This window comes from Lichenostomus cassidix, chromosome 25 (genome assembly GCF_008360975.1).
Source record: "Lichenostomus cassidix isolate B80296 chromosome 25, HeHo_3.0, whole genome shotgun sequence".
NCBI classification, from domain to species: domain Eukaryota; kingdom Metazoa; phylum Chordata; class Aves; order Passeriformes; family Meliphagidae; genus Lichenostomus; species Lichenostomus cassidix.
Genome location: NC_139505.1, coordinates 861,623 through 888,231, shown reverse-complemented (window position 1 = coordinate 888,231; position 26,609 = coordinate 861,623). Strand labels below are relative to the sequence as shown.

At 63.2% G+C, this 26,609-nt stretch overlaps 3 protein-coding genes across 12 annotated transcripts; 1 reads left to right on the top strand and 2 right to left on the bottom strand.

Annotated features, from left to right (window-relative positions):
- Positions 1-242: 242 nt before the first annotated feature.
- EFNA4 (ephrin A4) lies at positions 243-4,198 on the bottom strand. Of its 2 annotated transcripts, XM_085082434.1 has the most exons (5): positions 4,057-4,198; positions 1,586-1,878; positions 753-821; positions 541-600; positions 243-465 (listed from the first exon to the last, which is right to left on the bottom strand). In XM_085082434.1, exons 1-5 carry the CDS (start codon positions 4,161-4,163, stop codon positions 377-379), a joined length of 618 nt encoding a protein of 205 aa, XP_084938560.1. In that variant the 5' UTR covers positions 4,164-4,198; the 3' UTR covers positions 243-376. The 2 variants fall into 2 exon arrangements, with proteins under 2 accessions (XP_084938560.1, XP_084938559.1); XM_085082433.1 differs by lacking the exon at positions 4,057-4,198 and having other exon boundaries at positions 1,586-4,039.
- A 2,419-nt stretch (positions 4,199-6,617) lies between these two features.
- ADAM15 (ADAM metallopeptidase domain 15) lies at positions 6,618-14,189 on the bottom strand. 5 transcript variants are annotated; one of them, XM_085082235.1, is made up of 25 exons: positions 14,007-14,189; positions 13,083-13,186; positions 12,424-12,500; positions 12,056-12,134; positions 11,873-11,949; positions 11,609-11,780; positions 11,474-11,536; positions 11,324-11,392; positions 11,057-11,226; positions 10,898-10,982; positions 10,682-10,830; positions 10,426-10,603; positions 10,195-10,287; positions 9,899-10,094; positions 9,720-9,828; positions 9,497-9,647; positions 9,352-9,429; positions 9,159-9,270; positions 8,927-9,065; positions 8,216-8,269; positions 7,853-7,961; positions 7,517-7,585; positions 7,259-7,330; positions 7,030-7,151; positions 6,618-6,755 (listed from the first exon to the last, which is right to left on the bottom strand). In XM_085082235.1, exons 1-25 carry the CDS (start codon positions 14,077-14,079, stop codon positions 6,728-6,730), a joined length of 2,628 nt encoding a protein of 875 aa, XP_084938361.1. In that variant the 5' UTR covers positions 14,080-14,189; the 3' UTR covers positions 6,618-6,727. The 5 variants fall into 5 exon arrangements, with proteins under 5 accessions (XP_084938361.1, XP_084938363.1, XP_084938362.1 ...); XM_085082237.1 differs by lacking the exon at positions 7,517-7,585; XM_085082236.1 differs by lacking the exon at positions 8,216-8,269 and having other exon boundaries at positions 14,007-14,188.
- A 1,483-nt stretch (positions 14,190-15,672) lies between these two features.
- LOC146427116 (uncharacterized) lies at positions 15,673-25,412 on the top strand. 5 transcript variants are annotated; one of them, XR_014856455.1, is made up of 32 exons: positions 15,673-16,133; positions 16,223-16,393; positions 16,510-16,611; positions 16,704-16,901; positions 17,003-17,068; positions 17,165-17,378; positions 17,460-17,617; positions 17,708-17,872; positions 17,953-18,120; positions 18,217-18,317; positions 18,418-18,548; positions 18,654-18,769; positions 18,845-18,938; positions 19,034-19,222; positions 19,311-19,450; positions 19,537-19,662; positions 19,741-19,815; positions 19,914-20,042; positions 20,123-20,262; positions 20,362-20,539; positions 20,682-20,825; positions 20,933-21,054; positions 21,150-21,304; positions 21,459-21,558; positions 21,651-21,746; positions 21,819-21,945; positions 22,063-22,179; positions 22,266-22,408; positions 22,500-22,613; positions 22,715-22,968; positions 23,443-23,504; positions 24,952-25,412. XR_014856455.1 is itself a non-coding variant. In XM_085082147.1 (31 exons), exons 1-30 carry the CDS (start codon positions 15,815-15,817, stop codon positions 22,964-22,966), a joined length of 4,350 nt encoding a protein of 1,449 aa, XP_084938273.1. In that variant the 5' UTR covers positions 15,673-15,814; the 3' UTR covers positions 22,967-22,968; positions 24,952-25,412. The 5 variants fall into 5 exon arrangements, 4 of the variants coding, with proteins under 4 accessions (XP_084938273.1, XP_084938272.1, XP_084938274.1 ...); XM_085082147.1 differs by lacking the exon at positions 23,443-23,504; XM_085082146.1 differs by lacking the exon at positions 24,952-25,412 and having other exon boundaries at positions 23,443-23,859.
- Positions 25,413-26,609: the final 1,197 nt, after the last annotated feature.

Below are 26,609 nucleotides of genomic sequence, written 5' to 3'. Positions count from 1 at the left end.
AGGGGACCCCAGCGCCGAGGCAGGCGGCCGGCGGGGCAGTGTCGGGGAGCGGCGATCCCGGCGTGCGGCGATGCTGACTCGTGGCAATCCCGATGTGCGGCGATGCCGACAGCAAGCGGTGGCCCTGGGAGGGAGAGAGCCCTGTCCAGGGATGCTGCAGGGCAGCAGGTGGGTGCTCACCCACTGCCCCGGAGCCCCTGCTCCCCCTCACCTTACAGCCCGGAGCTCCCGGCCCCAGCTCGGCTTTGCGGAGGTCTGGCAGGCGGGTCATGGCCTGGGGCTGCCCCACGGGCTTGGGGGGGTTGGCTGTGAGGAAGAGTCTGGAAGCGGCGTTGGGGCAGAGGAGCCCATCCCCCTGCCACGGGCAGCGCCGGGGTCAGATCCAGAGCAGGGCCAGGAGCACTAGCGCCAGGCACGGGGTGCAGGGCTGTGATGGGACCGCGGTGCCCCGGGCAGGCACCACATCTGCCAGGGCAGAAACAGCGGTCAGTGCTAGCCGATCCCCGGCTTCCCATCGCTCTCCGCTCCCCCCGTACTCACCCTCGGGGCCACCGCGCCCTCGGGGCTGTGAATTGGGCACCTCCGTCACCGGCTCTGGCGCTGAAAAAAAACCCCACCGTTGTCAGGGATAGGCTCCCCTCGGCTACGTAGCTTCTCCCCCGAGGCTCCGGTAACCCGCAGTGGGGACTGGTCTGCCTCAGGGGAGGGGGAGCCCCTGAGTTTTGGGGTACAGCCTCCCCAGCCGGACTCACTGGTGCCTCGGCAGCAGACGGTGACGCGCAGCTTCAGGCATCGCCCGGCGCTCTCGGGACTGGGGACGGCTGGGCAGGGGGGGGTCAGCGGGGACTCTCAGGCGCGGGCCCCCCGGGACCCCCCGACGGCGGCTCAGCGCGGGCCGGGGGCGCCCCCTCCCGGCGGAACGCGGGGACGGCGCCCCCACCCCGGAGCACCCAGAGCCCACCTCGCACCCCAAACCGGGAGCACCCCGACCCCTCGTGCCCCCACTTCGGGGCATCCAGATCCCCTCTTCACCCCACAGCCCCGCTGCATCCATCTCTCCAGGCACCCCTCACCCCAGGGCGTCCACACCCCACCCGTGTGCCCTGATCCCCTTGTGCCCCCCTCCAGGGGCATTCAGAAACCTCTTTAACCCCGATTCATTTGTGCCCCCCACCAGAGGCATGCAGAACCCCTCTGCACCCCACACCCCCCGTGAATCTCCCACCGCACGACATCCAGACACCCCTTGCACCCCACGCCCCACGAACCCCCCACCCCAAGGCATCCAGACATCTCCTGCATCCCTACCCCCTTGTGCCCACACTCTTGGGATATCCAGAGCCCGCTGCACCTCAACCCTGGCATCACCCAGACCCCCCGTGCTCCTCTTAACCTCTGTGACATCCTGGATGTACGCTGACCCCTTCATGTGCCCTAAACCTGGTCCCATGAGGACCCTGCTGAGACCCAACTCCGGGGAGCTGCACCCAAGATCCCTGGAATGTTCTGACCCCGGGGACTGCACCTAGCGCCCCAACGTGCCATGACCCCAGTGCAGCCCCCGCTGCACCCCAGGGGGACTCACAGATGTAGTAGTAGGTCTCCCCCGGCTGGAACTCGAAGCCGAGTGAGAAGGGAGTGAAACGCTGGATCTTCTCGGAGAAGCGGACGGGCCCGAAGGGCGCCCGGGGCCGGTTGCACTCCCAGCGTTTGAAGGCGCCGGGCGTCTCGTAGCAGCCGCGATAGCCCTCCCGGTCCACCATGAAGAGTGTGAAGGTCTCTGCCCGGCCGGCGGGCACCGCCCCCTCGTAGTGCGGGCAGTAGATGTCCAGGTAGTCATTGATGGCCACCTGGATGGAGTAGTCGTCCCGCAGGAACCTGCCGGGCAGGACGAGCCGGGAAGCCGGGGGTCCGCTGGGAGGGGTGCCCCCTTGCATCTTGCCCCAGCGGAGCAGGGACCAGGGCTTTCCCCAAAACCCGCGACCGGACACCGCCCGCGCCACGCAGCCAGGCATCAGCTCAGATTAGCCGCAGGCCGCTGGAGCTGAATGGGCTCGGCCACCGCGGCCGGGGGGGTGGTACAGCCACGCTGCCCCGGCACAAAGCCCCTCGCCCCAGGCACCCGCCTCGCCGCTGATCGGACATGACACGCCGGTGGGGGGGCCGTGCGGAGGGACGCTCCCGCCCCGGCACGGTGCTGGCAGGGGGTGGCGGCAGGGGCAGGGGACAAGGGGCGGGCTCCGGTGGCGGGGCGGGCAGGGGATGGGGCACAGCCCAGGTACTGGAGCAGCGGTGGGGATGCCGTGAGCTTACGGCTGTGCTGGCAGCACGTGCGGCCAGGCCAGGTTGGAGCAGGTCTGTGGGCACACACACGTGCACATACATGTACACGCACATGCATGTGCACACGCTTGGTCCTGAGCGTCTGGGACAGGCAATCGAAAAGAGGGGCTGGCAGGAAGACCTTGACCCCCCATGTCAGCCCTGGTGCAGCCAGTGTTCACAGAGGGTGCAGAGACCTGGTAGAGGCCTGACCATTCATCACCAGGATGGCAGTGCTGGCAAGGGCAGGGGGGGGCTTGAGGCCCTGACTCTTCCTTCCCCCCTCCCCAGGCCGGGGGCTCCTAGAGGGCAGGATGGAGCACAGACTCCTGCTGACTCAGAGCATCCCACGGGCGACGCCGGCTGGGACGGGCCTGGGCAGGGCCAAGGGCTGGGGGAACGGAGCCCTGCCTGACCCAGCAGAGGGGCACAATGAGTCTCTCTTCCTGGGACACCCATGGGTGGTGGGGTCCCACCTCTTCCATCCACAGGAGGTGAGCAAGGCAGCACCTGTACCCCTGGCCCTGCCTGTCATGTGCCCATCTACCCCAGGCCAGCAGGCCCAGAGCACAGGACCTCCATTTGGGAGGCCCCAGGATCCTGGCCTGGCATTGTGACCCTGCCCCTGTTCCCCGAGCCGCTCCGAGCTGGGAAATACCTAAAATGGAGGCAGTTGGGAAGAGGGATGGAACCAGACCCTGGCCCACTGGTGACAGAGGAGCCCATGGGTAGCACCCATGGCAGGATAGGGGCTGTAATGGCCCCCAACAGAGGGGACACCAGCCATGGGGACCTGCAGCCCTGAGAGTGCCACCCACCAGCTTGATGTCACCAGAGGATGCCCAAAGTTCAGTGCCACCAAGGGAATACAGGCTCAGCACAGGTGGGTGCTACCGGGAAATTGGCACCAGGAATGCCCACCAGCTGGGTGCCATCAGGGGCTTGGTGCCACCAGGAGTGCCCACTGGCTTGGTGCCACCAGGGCTGCCCACTGGCGTGGGAACACCTAGAGCTCGGTGTCACTGAGGGAGACTCATGTGTTGGATGCTACCCGAGGCTCAGTGCCACTAGCAGTGCCCGGGGCTAAGCACCACCCAGGGGTGCTCGCTGTCCCGGTGGCACCCAGGGATGCCCAGTGACTCGGTACCACTGGGAGTGCTCAGCGGCTCAGTGCCCACCGTGAGCACCCGCGGCTCGGTACCAGCTGGAGCACTCACCGGCTCTGTACTGCCCAGGGCTCGGTACCGCCGGGGGTGCCCGGTGGTTAGGTGCTACTCAGAGCTCACCACCCCCGGAGGTTCTCACCGGCTCGACAATGCCCAGGGCTGCCCGGTGGCTCGGTACCACCGGGACTCGGTACCGCCGGGAGATACCACCCAGGGATCGGTGCTTGCGGGGATGCCCGGGGGCTCGTTACACCGGGGGACACTCGCCTGCTCAGCACTACCTGGGGGCTCGGTGCTGTCGGGGATGCCCGGGGGCTCGGTCCCACCGGGAGATGCTCCCCGTTTCGGTCCCACCGGGAGGTGCTCCCCGTCTCAGTCTCGCCCATGGGCGCCCGGTGGCCCGGTGCCCGGCAGCTCCGCCCCCCCAGAGCCCACCGCCCGCCGCCCCTCCCGACCCGTCCCGTTCCGTCCCGTCGCGGCGGCGCGGGCCCGGGGCTCGGCGGGGCCCGGGGCTCGGCGGGCCCGGGGCGCACAAAGGCGGCGGGGCCGGCGGGGGCGGCGGCGGTACCTGGGGTTGCTGCCGTTCCAGTGGACGCCGTGGCGGAAGCCGCGCACCGGCGGCACCCAGAGCAGCGGCGCCCAGAGCAGGAGCCCGAGCAGCGGCGCGGGGCGCATGGCTCCGCCGGCGGCGGGGGGCGGTGGGGGGCGGCGGGCGGGGCGGCCCGGCGGGGCTCGGCACGGCCCGGCCCGCCCCGACAACTTCGGGCCAATCCCGCCGCGCCGCCGCCCGGCAACTTCACCGAGTGCCATTAACCCTTGGCGGACGGCACCGGCACCCACCGGCACCGACACCGAGACCGGCAACTCCCCACCGGCCGGTACCGCTGGCATCCAGCGACACCAGGACCGGCACCGGCAGCCACGCCCCAGTCCGGCACTCCCGGTACCGCCAACATCCAGCGGCACTGGGACCGGTATCCCTGGCAACTGCCCGGAACCTCTCCCAATCCGACACCAAGCCGGTACTGTAAACATCTACCGGCACCGGGACCAACACTGCCCGGGCTCCTGGGATCAGCATCCCTGGCACCAGCAACGACCAACACCTCTGGCATCCATCGGCACCGCCCTTGGCACCGGCAGCTCCGGCCCAATCCGGCTCCCTGGAAACCCCACCCCAACCCGGCACCGCCCCAGTACCATGGACATCGACCAGCACAGGCACCAGCAGCACTGGTTGCCCCCTGCACCCACCTCCCTGCCGTGGTCGGGCATCAGCATCCACCAGTACCGGTACCGGTACCGGCACCAGCTGGGCTCTGCGGGGCCCGGGGATGGGGAGAACGGTCCGTGCACACGGGGCAGCTCTCCCACACGCATGTGCCTGGGCCCACCAGGCAGTTGCTGCCCTTGTGTGTCTGCCCATGAGCAGCTCTTGCACACACAGGTGTCCATGTTCATGGCAGCTGCTGCCCACGTGTTCCTGCCCACCAGGCAGCTCTTGCACACGTGTGTGTGTCTGTGCCCTCAGAGCAGCCCCTGTAGACACATGTGCTCACGTGTGACAGCTCCTGCTCACATGTGACACCTGTGTCCAAGCCTATAGGGCAGCTCTGGCACACACGTGTGCCCATGTGTGTGGCAGCTTTTGCAGACTTGTGTGACCACATACATAGGGCAGCTCTTACACACACATGTGCCCATGCAGAGTCAACAGTTCTTGCACACATTTGTCTGTGCACACAGGGCAGCTCTTACCATGCATGCCCATACCAATGGAGCAGTTCTTGCACACACACTTACTCGTGTGTGACAGCCTCTGTCCATGCATGTATCTGCCCACAAAGCAGCCCCTGAACATGTGTGTCCGTGTGTTCAGAGCAGCCTCTGCACACAAACATGTCCCTGCCTACCAGACAGCTCTTGCACACACATGTGCCCGAGTACACGATGGCTCATGCTCACACGTGTTCCTGCCCATGTCTATGCCCACAGAACAGCTCTTGCACACACATGCACCCAAGTGTGTAGCAGCTCCCACCCAAGCATTCATCCATGCACATAGGACAGCTCCTGCACACATGTGCCCAAACTCATAGGATAGCTCTTACACACATGTAACACGTTTGTGGCAGCTTCTGCCCACAAGTGTGCCTATGACCACAAGGGAGCCTGGTGCACACATGTGCCCATGTGTGTGGCAGCTCCTGCCCATGTGTCCTCTTGCCTGGAAGGCACTTTCTGCACACACACATGCCTGAGCTCATGGGGCAGTCCTCACGCATACATGTGCCTGTGCCGCAGAGCAGCTCCTGCCCACGTGTGTGTCCATGTACACAGGGCAGCTCCTGCACATGTGTGCCCGTCTGCCTGGCACCCCCACCCACATGTGCTCATGAACACAGGGCAGCTCTTACACAGACACGTCTGTGTTTGTGGCAGCTCCTCTTCACACAGGGCAGCTTCTGCACCCATGTATGTCTCTGTCCACCACACAGCTCTTACACACACACACACACACACACACACACACGTGTGCCTGTGCCCACAGAGCAGCTCTTACACATGTGCCCACGCAGACTGAACACTTGTGCATGTGTGCCCATGTGTGTAGCAGCCCCCACCCACATGCACATCCATGCACACAGCGCAGTCCCTGCACATGCTTGTGCCCACGCCTGTGGCTGCCCATGTCCACGTGTGTGTCTGTGAACCCAGGGCAGCCCCAGCATACATGGTCCTGCCCAAGAGGCAGCTCTCGCACACGTGCGTGCACAAACCCATAGGGCAGCTCTTGCACACGCGTGTGCCCATCTGCATGGCAGCCCCTGCTCATGTTTATCCGTGCCCAGAGAGCAGCCCCTGCCCGTGTGCCCGTGCCCACAGAGCAGCTCTTGCACACACACGTGCCCACGTGCGTGTCGCCCCGTGTCCCCCTCACCCCGCCCCGTGCCCACGTGGCCCCTCGGGACACCGCCCCCCCCCGCCGGTGCAGCTGCGCGCAGTCCCCGCCAGGCGGCGGTGGCGGTCGGGAGGCCCTTCCGGCGCGGGGGCTGCCGGGAGTTGTAGTCCCGCCCCGCTCCCTCCGGTGGCGGTGTCCCCGTCCCGGTGCGGCGGAGGCAGCGCGGAGGTGGCTCACAGCCCCTTTATTGACTCGGCGGGGGAAAAAGCGGGCGGCGGGCTCCGGCGGGGCTCGGCCTTCCCCGCGGATCCAGCGCTGCGCATTCCAGGCCCGCGGCTCAGGCCTCTGGCGGGGCCGGGGCGGGTCTGGGAAGAGAAGGGAGGGTGATGGGGTGAGGGTGGGGTTCACACAGCTTCCCTCTTCAGCTCCCCCCGTCGCCTGCTCTGCATTCCCACCCATAGCCCCTCCTTTCTCCTCTCCGTCCCTTTTTTGGCCCCCCTTTTCTCCTGGCTATCCCCCTGCCCTCCCGCATCCCCCTCTGGCCTCTGCTGATTCCTGCCCTGGCACCCCACAGCCCCCGCCTCGACCCTACATCCTCCCCTTGGACCCCCCAGCCGTGTCCTGCCCTTCCCTGCTCACCTGGCAGGAATCACGGTGACATAGGGGTGCCCAGGGGGGGTCTCGCTGCGGGGCACTGAAGGGCCCGGGGGGTCCGAGGGCAGTGGCCGCTGTGGTGGGGGGGGCTTGGCTGGACCTGGGGGCTGCAAGGGGATGGGGGTGTCAAGGTTCCGTCACGAGCCAACCCCCCGATGGGCTTGGGGGGTAGGAACTGGCCCTCTGCCCCACACGCAGGTGCTGCTGCCGTTACCTGAGTGCTCAGCAGCACAGGGTCCGCGGGCAGCGGGCGTGTGGGGGGGGGTGGCCTGTCCGAGGGGGAGGCCTGGGCAGAGAGAGAGGGACAGTGAGAGAGCAGGGGGACAGTGCAGGGCACGGGCACCAGCCTCCTGGTGGGCAGGAGGAGTTATGGGGATACCCGTGTCACAGAGATCCCCAAGAGCTGGAGCGCAGCCAGACATGCAGCAGGTCCAGGGGGCTGAGAGATGCCCCTGCCCCGCCTGGGCATTACCTTGGGCACAGGGTCCGGCGGGAGAGGCCGGGAGGGCGGATCGGGCCGGGCCGAGCCGAGGGCAGCCGGCTGCGGAGAGAGGGAGAGGGGGACAAGCCATGCAGCATGCAGAGACCCCCCTCCCGCCAAGCAGAGACAGAGATCCCCCCTCAGTGCACAGCTCCAGGGCCCAGCCCTAGCTGGGGTGGGCATCAATCCCAGTGAGCGGCCGGTGGTGCCAAGTGGCTGTGCCAGGCTGCTCCGGGTGCCAAGGAGTGGGATCCCACATGTGGGACGCTCTGAGCTGGCACCCCAAGACCGGAGTGAACCCACTGCCCCCACCACCCCCATCCTCACCTTGCTGCCATGCATGACCTGCAGCTCCGTGGCCTGACGCCACTGCGGGGGCCGGGGACGTGCGGGGGGACCTTGGTTGCTGCTGGACTGGGGCTCTGGCTGTGAGATCCTGCAGGGAAGAGGCAGGATGAGACCCTGTTTGCTCCAGGCACTCAGGGGACCCGCATGGCGACCGAGCAACACCGACACCAGCAGAAGCCCAAGAGAAACGAACCCCTCGGCGCTGGAAGATGCGACACCCCGCACCCCGGGGCTGCCCCACACCCCGCGGGCACTGCCAGGGGAAGAGCGCAGCACCGGAGGCCTTGCGAAGCAGGACGGCTCGGGGACAGCCCCACGCCCGGGCGCCGGCGGTGACGTTACCCGCTCCAGCCGTCTGCGGCTCCGGGACCCAGGAACCGCACCCGGGTCTCAGCACTGTGGGGAGAAGAGTGGGGGGCTCAGCCCGGGGCCGGGGGGCAGCGGCGGGAGGAGCCGCGGGGACGTGGGGCGACGGTGCATGACAGGGCTGTGACCTGCGCTAGAGATGTGCATGCACACACACACGGACTGTCACTGTGCAGGGACATGCCTGCACAGTGCTCGGGTGGCCACCATGGGGGACATGCATGTGTGTGCACAGGCATGCACCCGCTGCTACAGACATGTGCTCACATGGCACACACATGCAGGGTTGAGCGTGCCACCTGCGTGCCAAGCCGCACACGTGCAGAGGTGTATGTGCCACCTGTGTGTCACAGCACACATGTACAGAGGTGTGTGCATTACCTGTGTGTCACAGCACACACATGCAGAGATGATCATGGCACTTGTGTGCCACCTGCATGCCTTGGTACACACACGCAGTGGCAAGAATGCCACCTGTGTGACATGGCACACACATGCAGAGGTGCGTGCGCCACCTGCATGTCACAGCACACACGTGTAGAGGTGTGTGCGTCACTGCATGTCACAGCACACGCATGCAGAGGTGAGTGTGGCACCCGTGTGCCAGCTGTGTGCTTTGGCACACACATGCAGAGACAAGCGTGCCAACCCCCCATGTGCCCCCCACATGCCCCCCGTTCCCAGTACCTGTACTGGCAGGAGGTGCCCTTGCCGAGCTGGCAGAGGTGCTTGTGCAGGCCGGCGCGGCGAGCTCGGCACAGCCCCAGTGCCAGCGCCAGGCCCAGCAGCGCACTCAGCAGCAGGGCCGTGGGCAGGGCGCTTCCCCCTGCAGAGAACAGCACGTCAGCCCCCTCCGTGCCCATCACCCCCCCCGACACCCGCACAAAGCCCCATTCTCTGCGCTCGCCTCGTCCCTCACCTCGCTCAAGGCCGGCAGGGCCGCTGTCCTGGCTGCCTCCCACGCCGGGGCCGTCGCAGGTTGGGGGGGCCCAGCCCTGCTCACAGTGGCAGTGCCCGTGGTTGTTGCACACCTGGGTGGGTGACACCGGACAAGCTCAGCCCCCGTGGGCAGCTGCCCACTGCCAGCACACACTCCCAGGCCCTGCACTCACCCCGTGCCCGTGGCACCTGCTCTGGCACTGCTGGTCACCCAGCACGGAGACATCCTGGCACTGGTGCTGGAGGCACATCTGTAGGGGATGGGGTGTCAGCACTGGGAGACCATTGCAGTCCCTTCCTTGTTGCCCCATTGCTCACCTTCCCAGGGCCACAGGTGGTGCCAGGCAGCACCATGGCCGCATCTGTCACATCCTCATCCTTGGGCAGGGGGGTCCCTTGGCAGGACCCTTCTGATCTATCCCCACGGGTGCTGCTGTGCTGGCACTGCAGCATCCCACAGCTAGCGTCCCTGCAGGGACAGAGAGGTTAGGGCAGGGGACATGGCAAGGGGGACATGGCAAGGGATGGGGACATCACTCACTGCTGGGCACAGGTGACATAGGAGCCGTTGGGGAGTTGCCCGCAGTGCCCACGTTCATCCCCTCTTGTGTTCAGGGCGGCCATGCAGGAGCTGGAGACAGGACTGGCACCTGCAGTGGGGGTAGCGACCCTCAGCATCCCCACCCCTACCCCCGGCCCCCTACCCCAGCCATGCCGTACCTGGCCCCAGCAGCTGCTGGCACTGCCCCTCGTAGGTGGCACAGGCCCCGCTGTAGCAGTATGCCCGCCCGCTGGCGCAGGGCTGCCCATCCTGCAGGAACGTGTCAGGGGGACAGTGCGGTGAGACCCCATCACAGAACTCAGGCAGGTCACACTCGCCCAGCAGCTCCCGGCACATGTATCCGGCATGGCGCAGCTGCAGGGGCACACGGTCAGATAAACAGGGTGAGTGGAGAACTTGCCCACCACAGGCAGTGTCTGCTGTGCCCGAGGCATGGATGCCCACCCCCACGCACCTGGCAGTCCTGGCAGCAAGCATCCTCCGTGGCACACACGGCTCCTGGCATCAGCTGGCAGGAGCTGCTGTTGCAGCAGGGATCGGTGCACTCCTGCAGAGTGAAGGGGCTGGAGTCAGTGGGTGTCACCAGCACCAGGCACTGGAAACCACCCTGCCCAACACCCCTGGGCAGAGCCACAGAGACAGGAGGTGGCTTCAGAGCGTCAGGCCTGCCCAGAGCCCTCCGTACCACGCTGAGGCCGCAGTCGCACTCCTCGCCCTGCTCTACAAAGTGGTTCCCGCAGGTGGGGCTCCCAGTCAGAAGCTGGGGCTCAGGGACATTGGAGAGGCACCAGCCCTGGCCCTGCTGCAGGCTGTGCTCCAGGTCCTGCTGACTACAGTTGCTGAAGCTCAAGCCGGGTGTCAACCTGCAGAGCCAGGAAGGGGCTCATGAGGTGGGGGGTGGTTTGGCGCCAGCCCCCCGAAGCCCTGCCTGCTGCCCTCACCCTGTGGATGGTGCCATGATGCAGCCACGGTCGTGCTGGAGGTCACTGCAGTCGCAGAGGCGCCCAGCGCTGTCATGGCGCATGCCCAGGTTGTGCCCCAGCTGATGGGCCACAGTGGAGGCAATGACCAGGACACTGACGGAGTGGTCCTGTGGGACAAGGAGGTCAGGGAGGGCAGGTGGTGGAAGGATGGGGTGAGGGGACAGAGGTACTGACCATGCTGACTCCCCCGGAGCGTGTGGGGGAACACATGGAGGCTTGAGTCGACATCCCCACCAAGACATTATCAAAACGAGCACCCCTGGGGAGAGAGCACAGAGGGTTGGGGGGCTGCTCTGGCCTCATTTCCCTGACCCTACCCGGTCCCCCACTCACGTCAGGAGCTGGGCATTGTCGTGGGGCAGCCGGGGCAGCAGCTCCTCCCGGCGCCAGCGCAGGAACCGCTCCAGCACGGCCCGGGAACTACCACCCATCGCGATCTTGTCACCCTCGCTCCAGACCTCCACTGCCAGAAGGGCGACCCGCACTCCCAGCGGGCGGAAGAACTGGCGGGGCACAGAGGAGTCAGGGCCCCCCAGGACTGCAGTGGTGAGGGCACAGCCGGGCACTGGGCTGGGATGGACAGACACAATGGTTACTCACCACATCCACCTGGTTGGCGATTTCCAGGGTCCGGGTGTGAACACGCTGTAGGCTGGGGTAATTCTGGAACTGGAGGGGACAGGGAGAGGGGTCAGAGGGGTCACTGGGGAGAGGGCAGCCCATGTTCTGGGGACACTGCTCAGCACTCACCGCAGCATGGTCAACCACCATCACTAGTTCCACAAAGCGCTGCTCTGCTGCTGCCCGCTTGCCCTGGGGACAAAGGGATGTTAGAATGCTGATATGGGGACATTCTCTGTGGGGCAAGACCCTCAGGTGACCCACCCTCTGTAGCCAGGGGGGCTCCGTTTCCTCTGCTCCAGGGCAGAGGCCCTGCCCACACGTCTGTGGCTCCAACTGGACCACCCGCGTTCGGGACTCCCCACGTTGCCCCGGGGGGCTGCTGGTGTCCAGCTCCAGCGCGAAGCTCCTGGTCTTTGTCAACCAGAGGTGGCCACTGGGGAAGGACAGAGGAGCTGGGATATGGAGCCCATCCCATCAGCAGCACAGTGGGAGTGGGCTCATGGACCACTGGGCTTGGTGGCTCACCTGAGTCCAACGCAGATGCAGAGGTTGGCCCAGGACCCGGGGAGGCCCTGCACTGGACCCTGGTAGCAGCAGTTCTCCTGCAGCAGAGAGGAATGTTCAGAATCCAGCCTCAAGTTGGTATCCCCCTGGGGCACGGGGACAGCTTGGGGACAGCTCAGGTGACGGCAGTGCCCGAGGCCATACCTGCTTGCTGGGCTCCTGGATCATCCGTGTGCCATCGGGCAGGTAATAGAGTAGTGCCCCGGTGCCCTGCACCAGCTCCCTGACAGAGACTTGTGTCACTCCACAGCAGGGACCCGCAGCTCACCCCACCCTGAGCACACCCCGGCAGAAACGGAGGACCCACTCCATCCCACCCTGCTGTGGGTGCACCCTGAGACCCCCACCCCACCTGTGCCGTGGATGGAGACAGGGAATAAGGGACCCCCACTCCAAGTGCACCATGGATAGAGACAGAGCCCCAGGGTCCCAGAAGGACCCCCACCCTGCATGGGTCCGGGACCCCCATCCTGCTCCCATTCCTGCTCTTGCCCTCAGAACCACAGACTCACCAGTTTTGCTCCAGCTCCAGCACCAGCTGCATCCCCTCCAGCTCCAGCAGGACCCTCAGACGGGCGGGGAATCCCCCCTGACACAGGCCGCGGTTAGCGGGGTACCCCCTGCCCCAAGCTGCCCCCTCCCCACGCACCCTCAGAAGCACCGTGACCCGTGCGGGGGTCGGGGACCCGCGTGGCCCTGGCGCGTGCCCGGAGGGAGAGGTCGGAAGGGATGCCCTGCCCACCCCGCAGGAAGAGTCCCTCCCTCCCGGGCTCATTGTGTCGGGGAAAGGGGGGTTGGACGTAGCGGGGCCCCCACCCCGTTCCCCCGCGCTTCCTGCCCGGTGCAGCGCGGCGGAAACATTGGAGAGACTCCCAACGGCCGCGGGGTGGGCTGGGCCCTTCCGCCCCAGCCGGGAGGGGTGCGGGGTGGGTACCCCGACCCAGCAAGGTCCTTCCCAGCATCAGGAGGGGAAGGGGGATTTGCTGAAGGTCCCCCTCCCCACTGCCTCCGGGATGCCAGGGTTTTGGGTGCTGGGACCGCCAGCGACATGGTGCCAGGACAGCGCATGTCCTGCACTGAAAAGAGGGCAGGGGGAGGTGGCAGGGTGCAGGCAGCCCCCACGACACTGTCACAAGCATGGGGGACCCCAGGGATGTGGGCGGGGGCTCACCTGGGTCGCCTCTGCCAAGCTGAGTGTCCGGTTATCCCACAGCACCCACGGGGTCACGGACCAGAAGTGTCCTAATTCTTCACTATGCTGCTGTGAGCTGTCACCTGCCCAGGGCCCGGGGCCGCCGTGTCACCACTGCGTCACTCACCACAGCCCAGACCCCCGCAGTCACCCACCACAGCCCACAACCCCACCGTCACCCCTCACATCCCGGCCCCCCCAGTCTGCACCCTGGACCCTCCATCGAAGTCTGGTCACTCATCACATTACAGACCGCTGCCGTCACCCACTGCAGCCCCCCAGGGCAGGGGTTTGGGGTGGGAAGCAGTAACACGGATCCGCACATTCACCTCACGGCAGCCAAAGGCACGGCTCCCAGCAGAGCCTGTGGGGGAGCCCCTGTTTAAGGGGTGCACGGGGACGGGATGGGCTCTTCGGCCAAGCCTTGCATCACCTCGGCCAGCTGCCCAGCACAACCGGCACGGAGACTGGGCAGGGCTGGGAGCCCGGCCCGGCTGACTCAGAGCCACCCCTCCCGCCAGCTTTTGGGGAACCCCTGCCTGCCCAGGGCCCGGGGGATGCCGGAGAGGGGTTTGGGGGGACACGCAGACCCCGCTCCCCATGGCCCCACCAGCCCGGGGAGCGCCGGGTGCCGGCGGCCGGACAGAACCGGGGTCCCGGGGGAGCACCGAGCGTCCCGGGGAGGGTCACCGCGCGCCCGGGGGGGCGCACCGAGCATACCGGGGACACACACCAGACATCCTGGGGAGGGGGCAACGAGCTTCCAGAGGGGGAAGCTACGACTCCCGATCCCATCCCGATCCTCCCCGGCCGCTCCCCGTGGGTAGCCCCACGATGTCCCGACCGGGGGCGAGCCGCGGTCCCCACCGAACCCCACACGCGGCACCCCCGTTCCCCGCTCACCTGCAGCTCTCCCGGTGCCGGCGGCGAGCAGCAGCCCCGCGGCGAGGAGCAGCCGCGGCCCCATCGCCCCCATGCCCCCCCCGGGCCGCGCTGCCCCGCCGCGGCCGCCCCCGCCGGCTCCCGTCGCGCATGGCCCCGGCACCGGCACCGGCACCGACCCCGCCCGACCCTGCCCGAGGGCGGAACTTCCCTCCCGGCCCCGTCGCCCCGTTCCGCTCCTCCGACACCGCCCAGCCCGGGGCGGGGCGGGGGCGGCACCGTGTGTGCCGGGAGGGGCTGGTGTTGGCCGGGATGCCGCGGCTGAGACCCCGGCGGTGCTGCTGTGGGTGGGATCCCCGCCATCCCCATCCCGAGACCCCTGCCTTCATCCCCTGGGACAGTGGAGATCCCCACCTTCATCACCCCACAGAGTAGAGCCCCCCCCCAGCCCCCCCTTCATTCGCAGGAGAGCAGAGAGACCCACCTTCACTATCTCATACTCCGGAGATCCCCTCCTTTGTCACCCTGTGCACTGAAGACCCCCACCTTCACCACCCCATGTGGCAGAGCCCCCCACACCATCCCCCAGGGCAGCAGAGACCCCCACATCACAGCAGACACCACACCTTCACCATCCTGTACTTCAGACACTCCTGCCTTTATCTCCTCATGCAACGGAGACCTCCCCACCTTCATCATCCTAGAGAGCAGAGGCCCCCACCCTCATCACCCAGACACCACACAGCCCCACCTTCACCTGCCTACACACAGAAGACACCCTGGCTCCATCCCCCCTACACCCCCTTTCACCCCTCCATACCTAATCCAACCCCCCGGTGGATGCACCCCACAGACCCCACTTCATGCCATGTGTGGGGGTCGCAGCCTTCATTGCTGGGGCTCCCTCCTCACTGCTGCCCTGGAGGAGCCTGGGGGCTGTGGGACCACCAGCAAGACAGGAGCCCCCACCTCCCTCCAGCACTGCTTGCAGCCCGAGATGCCAGAGGGGTCCTGTCTGATCCCTATCTCCATTACTGGGGGCAGGAAAAGGATTCAGGCAAGGCTTTATGGTCATGCCATCTGGGTCACCAAAGTGTTGTCCTGAAATGGGTTCCTTCCCCTGGTGTGCATGAGGCTGATCCCACCCACAGTGGAGGGATTTGATTGATTTACAGTTCTGCCCCAGGGGTCAATCCCCAACACAGCATCTGACAAGCAAACTGTTCACTATTTCTACACTTTAGCAAACAAGTATTAAGCATTCATGGTCTGCAAGTTAAACAGTTCCTCATTAATTAGTAATAATTAGTATTCTCTCTTCTATTGGTTAAATGATTCTCTTACTTCTCATGCTAATTAGACTGTGTGCTCAGTTTTCACCTTCTTTTGGGTCAGTGGGTTTCTTGATTCAGTGGTTGTGCTCTCCCCTTGCTGGAATTACCCACTTTGCCCTTCTGACTGATGGTTGGCCTTGTTTGTTCCTCTCCAAGACCAGGAGTGCTTGGTCTGTGTGTTCTGTGTTCCATGGGCTCTGGTTCCCATTGATGTATTGGCTCAAGTTTTTTCTCCCTGCATGTGCTCAGGCTCATTAAAGCTGCAACTACTGACGTAATTGCATAGAATTTCTATTTGGAAGAGGTACGTCAGGGCGAGCAGCACCCACCGTTACCAGAGTGCAACTGAAACTGCTGGAGTGTTCTGAAGGCAACGGAAACTGTCATGCAGGAACCGACAACGGTGAGACTCCTGCAAGCAGCACGTTAGAAACTGCTCGTTCAGTCTGCTGTTCTCCTGGAGAGAGAGCCGAAGGGAGCAGCAGGACCCTCAGCATGGGGCTGGTCTCCAGGCTGGGCAGAGCCCTGCGGCGCCGGAGGGGCTGGCGCAAGAACCGAGCCTCGAGCACTAGGGCCAAGCGTGGGCCGGACAGGCTGAGCCAGGCCCAGGAGTTCGCCCGCAGCTTCGGTGGCCTCACGCTGGGCCTGGCTCTGGCCAGCCTTTATGGGGCTCTGGTGCTGCTGGTGCAGGGCCACAATGTCTGGTACTGCCTGAGCATCACTGTCATTCTGGGTGCGGCGCTGGGGCTGGGAATGGCCTTCTCCAAGAAGACACGGATGATCGTGCTGCTGGCGCTGCCACACTTCTTCACCAGTGAGCAGCCATGGGGCCTGCATTGGGAGCTGGGGGTGCCAGGAGGTGCCAGCTCCCTGCTGAGCCCCAGGACTGCCCTGTCTCTGCAGGGGAGGGGAAGATGCTGATCATGGTGCTGGCACTGTGCCTGACTATGCAAGGCCCTGGCACCAATCTCCTGCACAACGTCTCCCAGATCGCCAAGGCGCTGTCGTGTGGGGCTGAACTGGCCCAAAATCAGACGGCCGAGCGGCTGGAACGGGCCAAGGAGCCACTGCTGAGTGAGCAGGGAGCTGGGGGAAGGTGGAGGGACTGGAGGGGCCCTTCCTGGGGAAGCCCCAGACAGCCCCAAGGTACTCTTGCCCCTCGGGGTATGCTCAGGTGTCCCCCCTCTCAGATTTTCAGAACAAAATCAAGGAAATTGGCCAGAATGCCAAGGTGGTGGCTGACCGTGTTCGCAAGTTCGTCCGCTCCATCATGGACTCCATCAGACACGTTGGTGAGGGGGGTCCCAGGGGTCTCCCTACCTTCAGCACACCCTACCCTGCTTTCAGTCCATCCCCATCTCCAATGCCCACTCTCTGCTCACAGCCCGGACCCTGCGCAACGTCTGGCTATGGCTGGCGAAGATCGGTAGGGTCTGTAACCGTGAGCTGGGGTCACCCCAGGGTAGCTGCTTTCGCTACATGAACAAGGCCAAGGATAGGTGTGAGCGTGCCATCCCCTTCTTCTTCCATGTCTGCTATGTTGTTCTCAGCTTCAAGCTCCTCTGCAAGTTTTTCGATACTCGTGAGTCCCTGTTCCTCTGCTGCAGGGGGGTTACGGGGTGGTGGGGCAGATCCATCCCCACCCCTAGGGCCCAGCCCTAGCAGAGATCCCCCTCTCCACAGTTGCTGCTGTCTTCTGCACCATCCCTCAGTACATCCAGACTTTCATCCAGAAAAATGTCGTAGCCCGTGAGTATCCTGGTGCCACAGAGGGTCAGGGTTCCCTTTCTGTGCCCCTCTTCTGGCTCTTGCCCTGATGCACAGCACCTCTTGTCATCTCTGCAGCCATCACAGACTCCCTGAACCGTGTCCGTGCAGAGTTTGAGTTCAACATCTCTGTCGTGCACCACTTCAATGTTAGCCTCGGCACCAGCAAGAGCCTGGGGGAGGTGTCTGCAGACATGATGGCGGCTGTGCAGCAGCACATGGAGCCCTACCATCGCGCCCTGGAGTTCTTCTCCTACATCTCCTTCTTGGCCATCCTCTACTTGTGCTACAAGTGAGTGGGCAGGGGTCCTGCTCTGGTGACTCATGGAAATGGGGACCTGCTCGGTGCTCAGCTTCCCCACTGTGCCCCCAGAGCGATGCGGTACCGGCGCCGCTACCTGCGGGATGACACCTTTGACAATGTTTACATCACACGGCGCTTCGTGGAGTTGGACCTGCGGTGTGCGGAGCAGGGAAGACCCACAGTGCTGCCCCTGTCAGCGCGGGAGAGGGGTCGGTACATCCCCCCAGGTCAGTGCCACCCTTGGGGGTATCCCCCAGCCCAGCCCTGAGCACTGGGGAGTCCTGGCATGGCCTCATGGTGCTCCCTTGGCCATCCAGGTGCGCTGTGGTTGTCAAAGACAGAGCGACAAGAGTATGGGCTGCAGCTGTTCGGGTTCCTGCGCCATGTGCTGCTGGGGCTCAGCATCATCCTGGCTGACTACAGCATCTTCTGGCTACTTGACCTGTTCCGGCACCAGCTGAGTGCGGAAATTGTCGCCAGGGGTGAGCAGTACCCTTGGGTGCTCCACTGGCTGAGGGTTGGGGCTGTGGGGTAGCCCCAAGACTGAGCTTCTTGCCCACAGCGCCATCAACGATGAACATCAGTGTCAACGGGACGGGCTACACCAGTGAGATCTTCCAGGATTTGGTCTCTGCCTTCAATGTTCTACAGGAGGGCGAGATCTCGGTGCTGTCCCAGGTCTGCCTCATCGAGCCTGTGGAGCCTGACCACAGCACCTACATCACCATTGGTGTGCAGACCAGGGGTGTTGCCCCCTCAATGACCCAGGTGGGTAGGGGGGTGTAGGTGGATGCTGCCCCTACATGACTCATTTTCTTCCCACCAGGAATCCTGTATGGTGTCTGGCTCTTCATAGCCATCTTTGGCTCCTACATGGCACGCCTGCGGCGGGCAGTATGTGCTGCCTACTTCCCGTCCCGTGAGCTGGTGAGAAACCCCGTGTGTGTGTGTGTGTGTGTGTGTGTGTGTGTGTCCCTCTACACCCCCTCAGCAGCCAGCTGTCCTCACCCCCTCCCCTCTGTGCCAGGAGCGTGTGGCCTTCCTCCACAACATCATCCGGGCACGGCGGGAATGGGTGGTATTTGCTCTGCGCCGAGTTGGCACACAGCGCTTGGCCGATACTGGGAAAAGTAGGCTGTTCCTTATCCTCATCTCCAGGTAAGCTCCTCTAGGGGATGGAAAAGGGCAGCAGCATCCCTGGGAGTCTGTGCCAAGGACACCTAAGATGGTATTGCCCCATGGATCATTGCACCGTGCTTGCAGGTTCCCTGCCCTCGTCCGTATTGCGCGCTTCTTGGGCATCCAGCGCAAACACTGCCTGATCTGCGGGACGGCAGAGCAGTCGGGTTTCACTGCCTGCATCACACCCGGCTGCAAAGGTAGGAGCCTCCTTAGCTTGGGGACTCCCTCCCCAGAAAATGCCATGTCCCCCCTGACAGCCCCATTTTCCACAGGGTTGTATTGCAGCGAGTGTTACACAGTCCTGAACAAGACCTGCTCTGTCTGCATGGCCCCCCTGAGCTACTCGGACTCTGGGGATGAGGAGATGTGAGCAGAGGGGTGCTGGGAGGCCACCCAAGCCTGAGGGACTGCAGCAGGTCTGTAGGGGCTGCAGCTCACCCCTGTCCTCTCTGCCCCTGCAGGGACTCCAGTGACGAGGAGACACCGAGGCTGTGGCTGGGTGCTGTGCGGGCGCTGCGGGGCCAGGAGAGAGGGCGGCGGCTGCGGCAGCGCATCAAAGACATGATAAAGGGCAGGAGACTCCCCTTCACAACGGCCACCAGGCTGCAAGACCAGCTGGAGGAGGAGGAGAGTGAGGGGTTGCTTTCCAGGTGAGAGCTGGCTGTGGAGGTGGCAATGTGCCCCTTCCCTTCCTGCACTGGCAGTGCTGGTCCCCAATGCTTCTCTCCCTGCTGCCAGACGGGACTTTGAGTACGAGGAGCAGGCTGAGAGAAGGGACCCCGAGCTGCGGGAGGTGGTAGTCCAGCAGACATCCACCCCTGGGCGAGAGTTTTTGGCTGGGCCAGAGACACTCAGGAGGCAGAAACCCCCCAATTCAAGTGAGCTCCGCTCCCACTCCTCTCCCAGTCAGCTCTGCCCGTGGGCAGTCGCAGCGGGCAGGGCTGACACCTCCCTCCCCACCCAGCCCTGAAGCGCGCGGTGGTCTTTGTCCTGCCTGGCCCGTGCAGCCGGTTCCTCTGGAGCCGGCCGGACGAGTATCGCTGCAGCAAAGTCTTCCTGGGTGCTGGCTTCGGGATGCTCCTTGCCCTCGGTGAGTGTGTCCCAGTGGCGGTGGGGATGATGTGGCTGGTGGCACTGGGAGCTCAGGACACATTGTTGGGTGTTTCAGGACTCTGCCAGCTCCTTATCATGCCTCTGGACCTGCCAGAGGCACAGAGGGTGAAGCTTACCTGGGGGCTGACAGGTGAGGATGAGGCAGGGAGGAGACTGGGGTGATGGGGGCTGTCAGGAGTCCCACGGGGTTCTCCGTGGGGCAGTGGGTCAGCTCTCTGCTCTGCACAGGGGTGACTGCCTTGGGCTGGGCCACGTCCCCCCACTTCCGCTGTGCCAACCTGCTCATAGTCCCCAAGTTCCTGGGCAAGGAGGGTCGGCTCTACGTTCTCTCCTTTGTCTTTGCTGCCATCTACAATGGTAGGGTCCCCCCACATCCCTGTGCCCCTCAGCATGGTCCTGGGAGGTGGTGGGCTCTGAGCCACCCTTGCTGCCACCAGGGCCTGGGGCCAACCTCTGGCACAACCTGATGGAGACAAAGCGCTCGATGGAATGCGTGGTGGAGATGCAGGTCAACCACACGCGAGATCTCTGGAAGGCGTCTACAGCCCCCCTGCGCCAAGTCATGGAGGAGCTGGTGGTGAGGAGGGGTCTGGGGCAGTGGGTGCTGGGAGACTGGGGGAGCAGGGTCAAGCCTCTGCCTGTGTGTGTGTGTGTTTGTGTTTGTGTGCCCCGGCAGAGGAGTGGGGAGACACTCAACACCGAGATGCAGAACATCTCACATGCCTTTGTGGAGCTGAATGAGCAGGTGGCCAGTCAGGAGGGCTTTGACCTGCAGCAGCACCCAAACAAGGGCATCTACCGGGCCCTCAGCACCCAGGAGATATATGAGCAAAAGACCAAACGTCGCTGTGGCAGTGAGTGGGACGGGCAGGGACTGGCAGCATGTGGGGAGGGGGCTGCCCCAGATCCCAGTGCTGTCCCCACAGGGCATCCTGGCTGGGGGCTGGGCCAGTGGCGCTGGGGTTGCGCAGGCAGCTGAGGTTTTCTGCCCCCCAGCTGTGATCATGAGCGGCCTGCAGCGCTGCAGACGCCATTTCCAGAGAATGTACAGAAAATGCTATGAACAAGTGACTGTGCCCTTCCTCAACCACATTATCTGCCTGCCCATGCATTTTGGGTTCCTCTGTGAATCAGTCAAAGGTAGGTGACCTGACCCTGTGCTCCCTCGGAGGGGCAGATCCCGTTCTGCCCCTGCAGCCCCTGGGACAGAAGCCACAGTCACCACTGTTCTTGTTTCATCCCTTCAGTCATGGACCAATGGTGCCGGGATAATATCCCCGTGGATGGGAACTTTGGGCAGACGTATGACCAGGTGAACAACTCTGTCAACAGTCTCAGCCAGGAATTCAGTGCCAGCATCACCTACCAGGTGGGTGCCTGGGCACCATGTGGGTGCCTGTACCCTGTGCCCAGGGCCAGGGTGGGGGCCAGTTCCTGCCCTGCTGCAAGGCCCCTCTGCCATAGGAGGAGCACCACAAGATGCTGGTGGGCACCGAAATAGCAGAGCAGCTGCGGGAGGAGGTGACCTCGCAGCTGCGGGAGGAAGGCGCCCGCCTGGGCCTGGCTGTCTCCTTCTTCCGCCTGCTGCTGTCCTTCACCTTCCTCTTCGTCTTCCTCTCGTAAGCCTTGGGATGGTCAGGGGGTGGGGGTGATACCCCTGTGCCAGCTGTGGGCACAGAGGGGTGGAGGCCTTCTTTGGCAGCAGGTCTAGGGGGATCCTGAGGAACTGCACCCTGTGCCTCCTTCTTCTCCAGACCTATCCTCTCTCACCAGGGCTTTCTACTACACCTATCAATACTGTCACAACATCGGCTTTGACAACTGCTACATCACCACCTACTTCCGCCAAATCGATGCCCGGCGTGGAGAGCAGGTTGGGTGGGGGCAAAGGGGTGCAGAACAGTCCCCCCCTGCTGACGGGGTGTCCCAGAGGCTGCACTGAACCACCCCCTGCTCCTCACCCAGAACAAGAGGACGCTGCTGCCCTTGCTCCGGGAGGAGACCTCAGCTTTTATCTTCCCATGCCACCCGGCTGTGCAGCGGCCTGAGCTGCAGCACATGGTGAGGGACTGGGGGTAATCAGAGGGGTTAATGCTGGGGACAGCAGGCTGTGACAGAACCTGCTCCCTGCAGGTGATGGAGCTGCTCAGGTGCATCCCACTCCTGCTGTTCCTCCTCTTTGTCTGCGGCCTGGACCACTTCATCTTCAGCATTCTCAGCATCATCCAGCATCATTCCTTTGTGCAGTATTCCTACCAAGGTGAGCCCATGGCTCCAGGGGGCAGGCCCTTGGTCCCACTGTGCCCCTCAGCAGTGCAGGGGAGCCTCCCAAGTCCTCCCCCTGCCTCCTCAGCCTGCCCATCCTCTCATCCCACAGCCAGCCACCACTTGACTGTGAATGTGATGGGCACATCCCTGATGGCACAACTGATACAGGGCACCATCGGGGCCCTCAACACCTCCTTCGACACCCAAGTGGAGACCTCAAACCTCGGTGAGCCCCTCCAACCTCGATGAGCCCCCAGCCCCAGGCCTGTCCAGGGGCTGCTGCAGGGGGCTCACATCGGTGGCATGTCCCAGCCTGCCTGCCCCAGCCCACAGCAATGACGAGGCAGCAGTACCTGAACACCTGTCTGCCCCTGGGTGCTCTGGCCCTGCTCTGCCTGGCCCAGGTCTACCCGTTCCGCCTGCGCCGTGCCATCGCCGCCTTCTACTTCCCCAAGGTGAGCAGTCTGAGGGCTGGGCACCTCCCGGGGGGTGAGTTTTGGGGTGGGCTGTGTCCCCACCTCACCCTCATGATCTTTGGTGGTGCAGAGGGAGAAGGCTCGAGTGCTGTTCCTGTACAACAAATTGCTGCGGCAGAGGAAGAATTTCGTGCACCTGCAGCGCGGGCGCATCGCCCGGCAAGCACGGCAGCCCCCCGGGCTGGTGAGTGGGGACGGGGACACGGGGTCCGGGGCGGCGTGTGCCACTGTCCCCCGACCCCGGCCGCTCTGCCCGAGCCCCACACGGGCCTGTCCTCGCCGCAGGGGACATCACTGCTGGAGTGGTGCCGCCGGCGTTGTCCCTGGCTGCGCCGCTACCTGCGCCGGCGCTGCACGTTGTGTGGGACACCCGAGACGCCCCGGCACCGGCCGTGCCACGATCCCGACTGCGGCGCCTTGTATTGCGAGCCGTGCTGGAGGGAGGCAGGGGACATCTGCCTCGCCTGCAGCCCTGCAGACCCCAACCTCGTCCAGGACAGCAGCGAGGAGGAGGAGCAGCAGGGATACGCGGGCTGAAGGTACTTGGTAATAAATGTTTCAACCCCTGTGCACGGCGTGAAGTGGGGTGTGTGGGGCGTGGGGAGTCTTCGTTGTGTAGGGTGCTGAAGGTGGGGATCTCCACTGCACTGGAGGATGGTGGTGGGGGGCTTGAAATGGGGAGGATGGGGGTCATGCCCACAGCAGCACCACTGGGGTCTCTTCACACAGCATGAGCTGGGAAGAAATTCTTCCTCCTGTCCAGGTGGAAGTTCCTGAACATCAGTTTCCATCCTTTTGCTTGGCACCCCTTGTGATGACCTCCCAACTCAGCTGAGAATGAGTTTTGGGGCACTCTGGGGATCTGATGGTTTATGACCTCTACTAAGTCATGACTTATGGGTGAATGCCCTGACACCTCCTGGGGACAGCAGGGGCCGTGGAGTTTTACACTTGAGCCAATTGTTTAAGGGAGGACAGTGCCGTCATAAAAAGCATTTAAATCCACCTTGCAGGATTTGCGTCTCATGGACCTTCTCCCTCATGTGGCTCAAAAGCAGTTTGTTGCTAAACAAAGGTTGGTTTGTCGTGGTCATCCCCCGGTGGAGGACAGGCACACCCTCTGCCCCAGCGTTGTTCTTATGTACATCAAAGGTTTCCCCACCGCATATCCAAAAACTCTCCTCCTCCCTTTCAGCTGAGGGATGCAAGCCTGGCCTCAGCAAAGCACCATCTGCTTTTGCAAAGGCCGATTTTGAGTCATTAACCTTTACCATTCCAGTCTCTCACACCTGGCCCCCACCCTGGCCCTGGGCACAGGGGATGAGCACTCAAAGAGTGCCCAGGCCCACACCTGGTAGGCACTGCTGGCACTGAATTCCTGTCTGGAGCTGTGGATGGAGCTGTTCACTTGGAGCTGTGGTCCACTGGGATCTTCTCCTTGCACCAGTAGTTCATGACTGCAGGGGTGGAACAGGGACAGTGGCAGCAAAGCTGGAATCCCCAGGCATCACTGCAGCTGTCCCCCTACGATGGAGCACAGGCTCAGGGGATGAGTCCCACACATCACCCACCCCTGACCACTTGGCAGAGCAACCCAAACTGCATGGGCAAGCAGACGAGATGGCTGATGAGGGGCATAGACGCTTTTTTCATGCAGGCCTTGTGCATCTTCTGGAAATGGTCTCTGCAGCGCTGCAGGCCCCTCTTGATCACAGCTGGGGGCAGGAGCCCTCAGGTGCCTGTGCAGCCCCAGCCCTGCTGGCCAAGACCCTGCCTGGGGTGCTCTGTGAGGCCAGCACTGGGGTCTGGGGCAGCCCCCTCCCCTGGCTGCAGCTGCCTGCCCCATGTGCTGCCAGTCCCTGCCCACCCCACTCCCATCCGCGGGAAAAGGGAGGAGGTTGTTTTGAATCTCTGTGCAGTTATAAGAGGGATAATAATGATTATCCAGAGGTCTTTGCAAATAGAACAGTAGTTATTGGCAACAACTGAACTGACTTGGATTCGGGACTGGGCAAAAGTTGAAAACAACAATATTAAAGCAATGTGCATTTGCTAAGAAAAAGGGGAGGGGAAGGGAGAGGGAGAGGGAGAGGAGCGCTGCCCACCCTTGGATCCAGCAGTGTGTTTGGTCTGTCCTGGCTGTGCTCCGGTGCTGGGCTTGCCGTTTTCCCCCCAAACGGATTCTTTTGAAACCTTCGGGCTGTGGCCAGACAGATCTGAGGTTTCACCACCACACCCATAGGCTCCCCCTTTCACCTCTGTCAGAGCTACAGACCCAGCTTCGGTGAAGCCCCTCCTGCCTTTCGCAGCTGCCGAGTGTTTAAGGCCCTCACATTTAACCTTTCAGTCTCACGCTGTTGTCCCCAGACAGGTTCCCCCGCCCTGCTCTCTCCACAGAGCAGTAAATAAATCAAATACCTCACCCTGTGTGTGGATTGGCCTCTTGCACACTGGGTGAAAGAATTTGTTCTGGGACAACACCACCACCCCGTGGCTCAGAGCCTGTTAAATCTCGTTCATAGGAATTCTTTTTCCATGGTGGTGATTGTCACGTAGTGAACAGAAGGAAGAGATGAAACAGAAGAGAGCAAATGAGTAATTCTACAGTGAACAGCGGCAGTGCCAATCCTCAGGAATATAAACCCCACTAATAACATCACTCATTGCATCAGCCATTTCCTCATCCTGTAAGCCCCAGAGTCTACAACAGCGAGACAACCCATGGTTCAGAACTCCATCCACCAAACCAGTCCATCGGTTGTGTTATCAGAACAATCCCAGCGTTTGCTCAGCACTTTTGTTCACCTTGGCTTGGGCTTCTTCCATGGAAGTAGCAGTGCTGTGGATGCAGCATTCCCCATTGGTGAAGTTTAATATTCCATATATCCCTTGTTCCTTTAATCACAACGTGTCTAACACTGATGCATTCTGCAATGTCATCTTCACAGCCTACTGAACTACAGGTTTAATTCTCCAAAAGCACATCTTGTCCTGTTACTCAGAGCCCATTGGTGTCTCATTATTACACTCCTAGGAGAGAAACCTGCTTCAAGCCCAAGGGCTGAAGTCATTCCGAAGGTAGAATCACAGAATTATGGAATGGTTTGAGTTGGAAGACAGGTTAAAGCTCATCCAGTCCCACCCCCTGCCTTGGGCAGGGATACCTTTCACTATTCCAGGCTGCTCCAAGCTCAGTCCAACCCGGCCTTGGACACTGCCAGGGATGGGGCAGACAAAAGCTTCTTTGGGAAACCTGTGCCAGAGCCTCACCATCCTCACAGGGAAGAATTTCTAATCCAACCCTGCTCTCTTTCAGTTTGAAGCCATTCCCCCTTGTCCTGGCACTCCAGTTCCCGATGAACCCCGGTGGATTCCGTCAGGCTTGGCATGGGACAATGCAGGTCCCTGCTCCCATTGCTGGTCCATGACCTACTTCCCAGATTGTAGGATAGGCTTTCCTGGGCATTCTGGGACTCCTGCTCCCTCCCAAGGTACTCAGGGGCACTGCAGAGCTTTCCATGACATTGCACAAACCCCTGCTCCTTTCCAGGGGTCACAGCAGGATCTGATGGGCTTTACACAGGATGGCACAGACCCCTTCTCACTCCCTGGGTGGGCAGCAGGATCTGATGGGCTTTACATGGGAAACCACAAACCGCTGCTCCTTTCCAGGGGTCATAGCAGGGTCTGAAGGGCTTTACACAGAATGGTGCAGACCCCTGCTCCTTCCCAGTGGCCACAGTGGGATCCGATGGAGTTTCCACAGAACAGCACAGACTCTGCTCCCTCCCAGGAGCACGATGGGCTCTGCCGGGCTTTGCCCATGTCCACACAAGCCCCTGCTCCATTCTGGCTCAGCTGTGGATCTCTTCATGCTCTGCCCAGCCCACAGGAGCACCTGCTCCCTCCATAGCACTCAGTGCGCTCCATCAGCCTCTGGCAGATCTCCGGGGGCTCTGCTCCCTTCCATGGCTCCACCAGCGATTCTGCAGGCCACATGGCCCCTTCTCCCTCCCAGGGCACTTTGTGGCTTCTCCCTTCCCTTCATGCAGGCCCCCAGGTGCCCCCACTCCCACTCCAGGCACACCATGGGCTCCATCAGATTTTCCCCATTCCACATGTGCCCTGTTCTCTGCCACAGTGCATGACAGGCTCTGCCATGCTTTAGGTAGGACCCAAA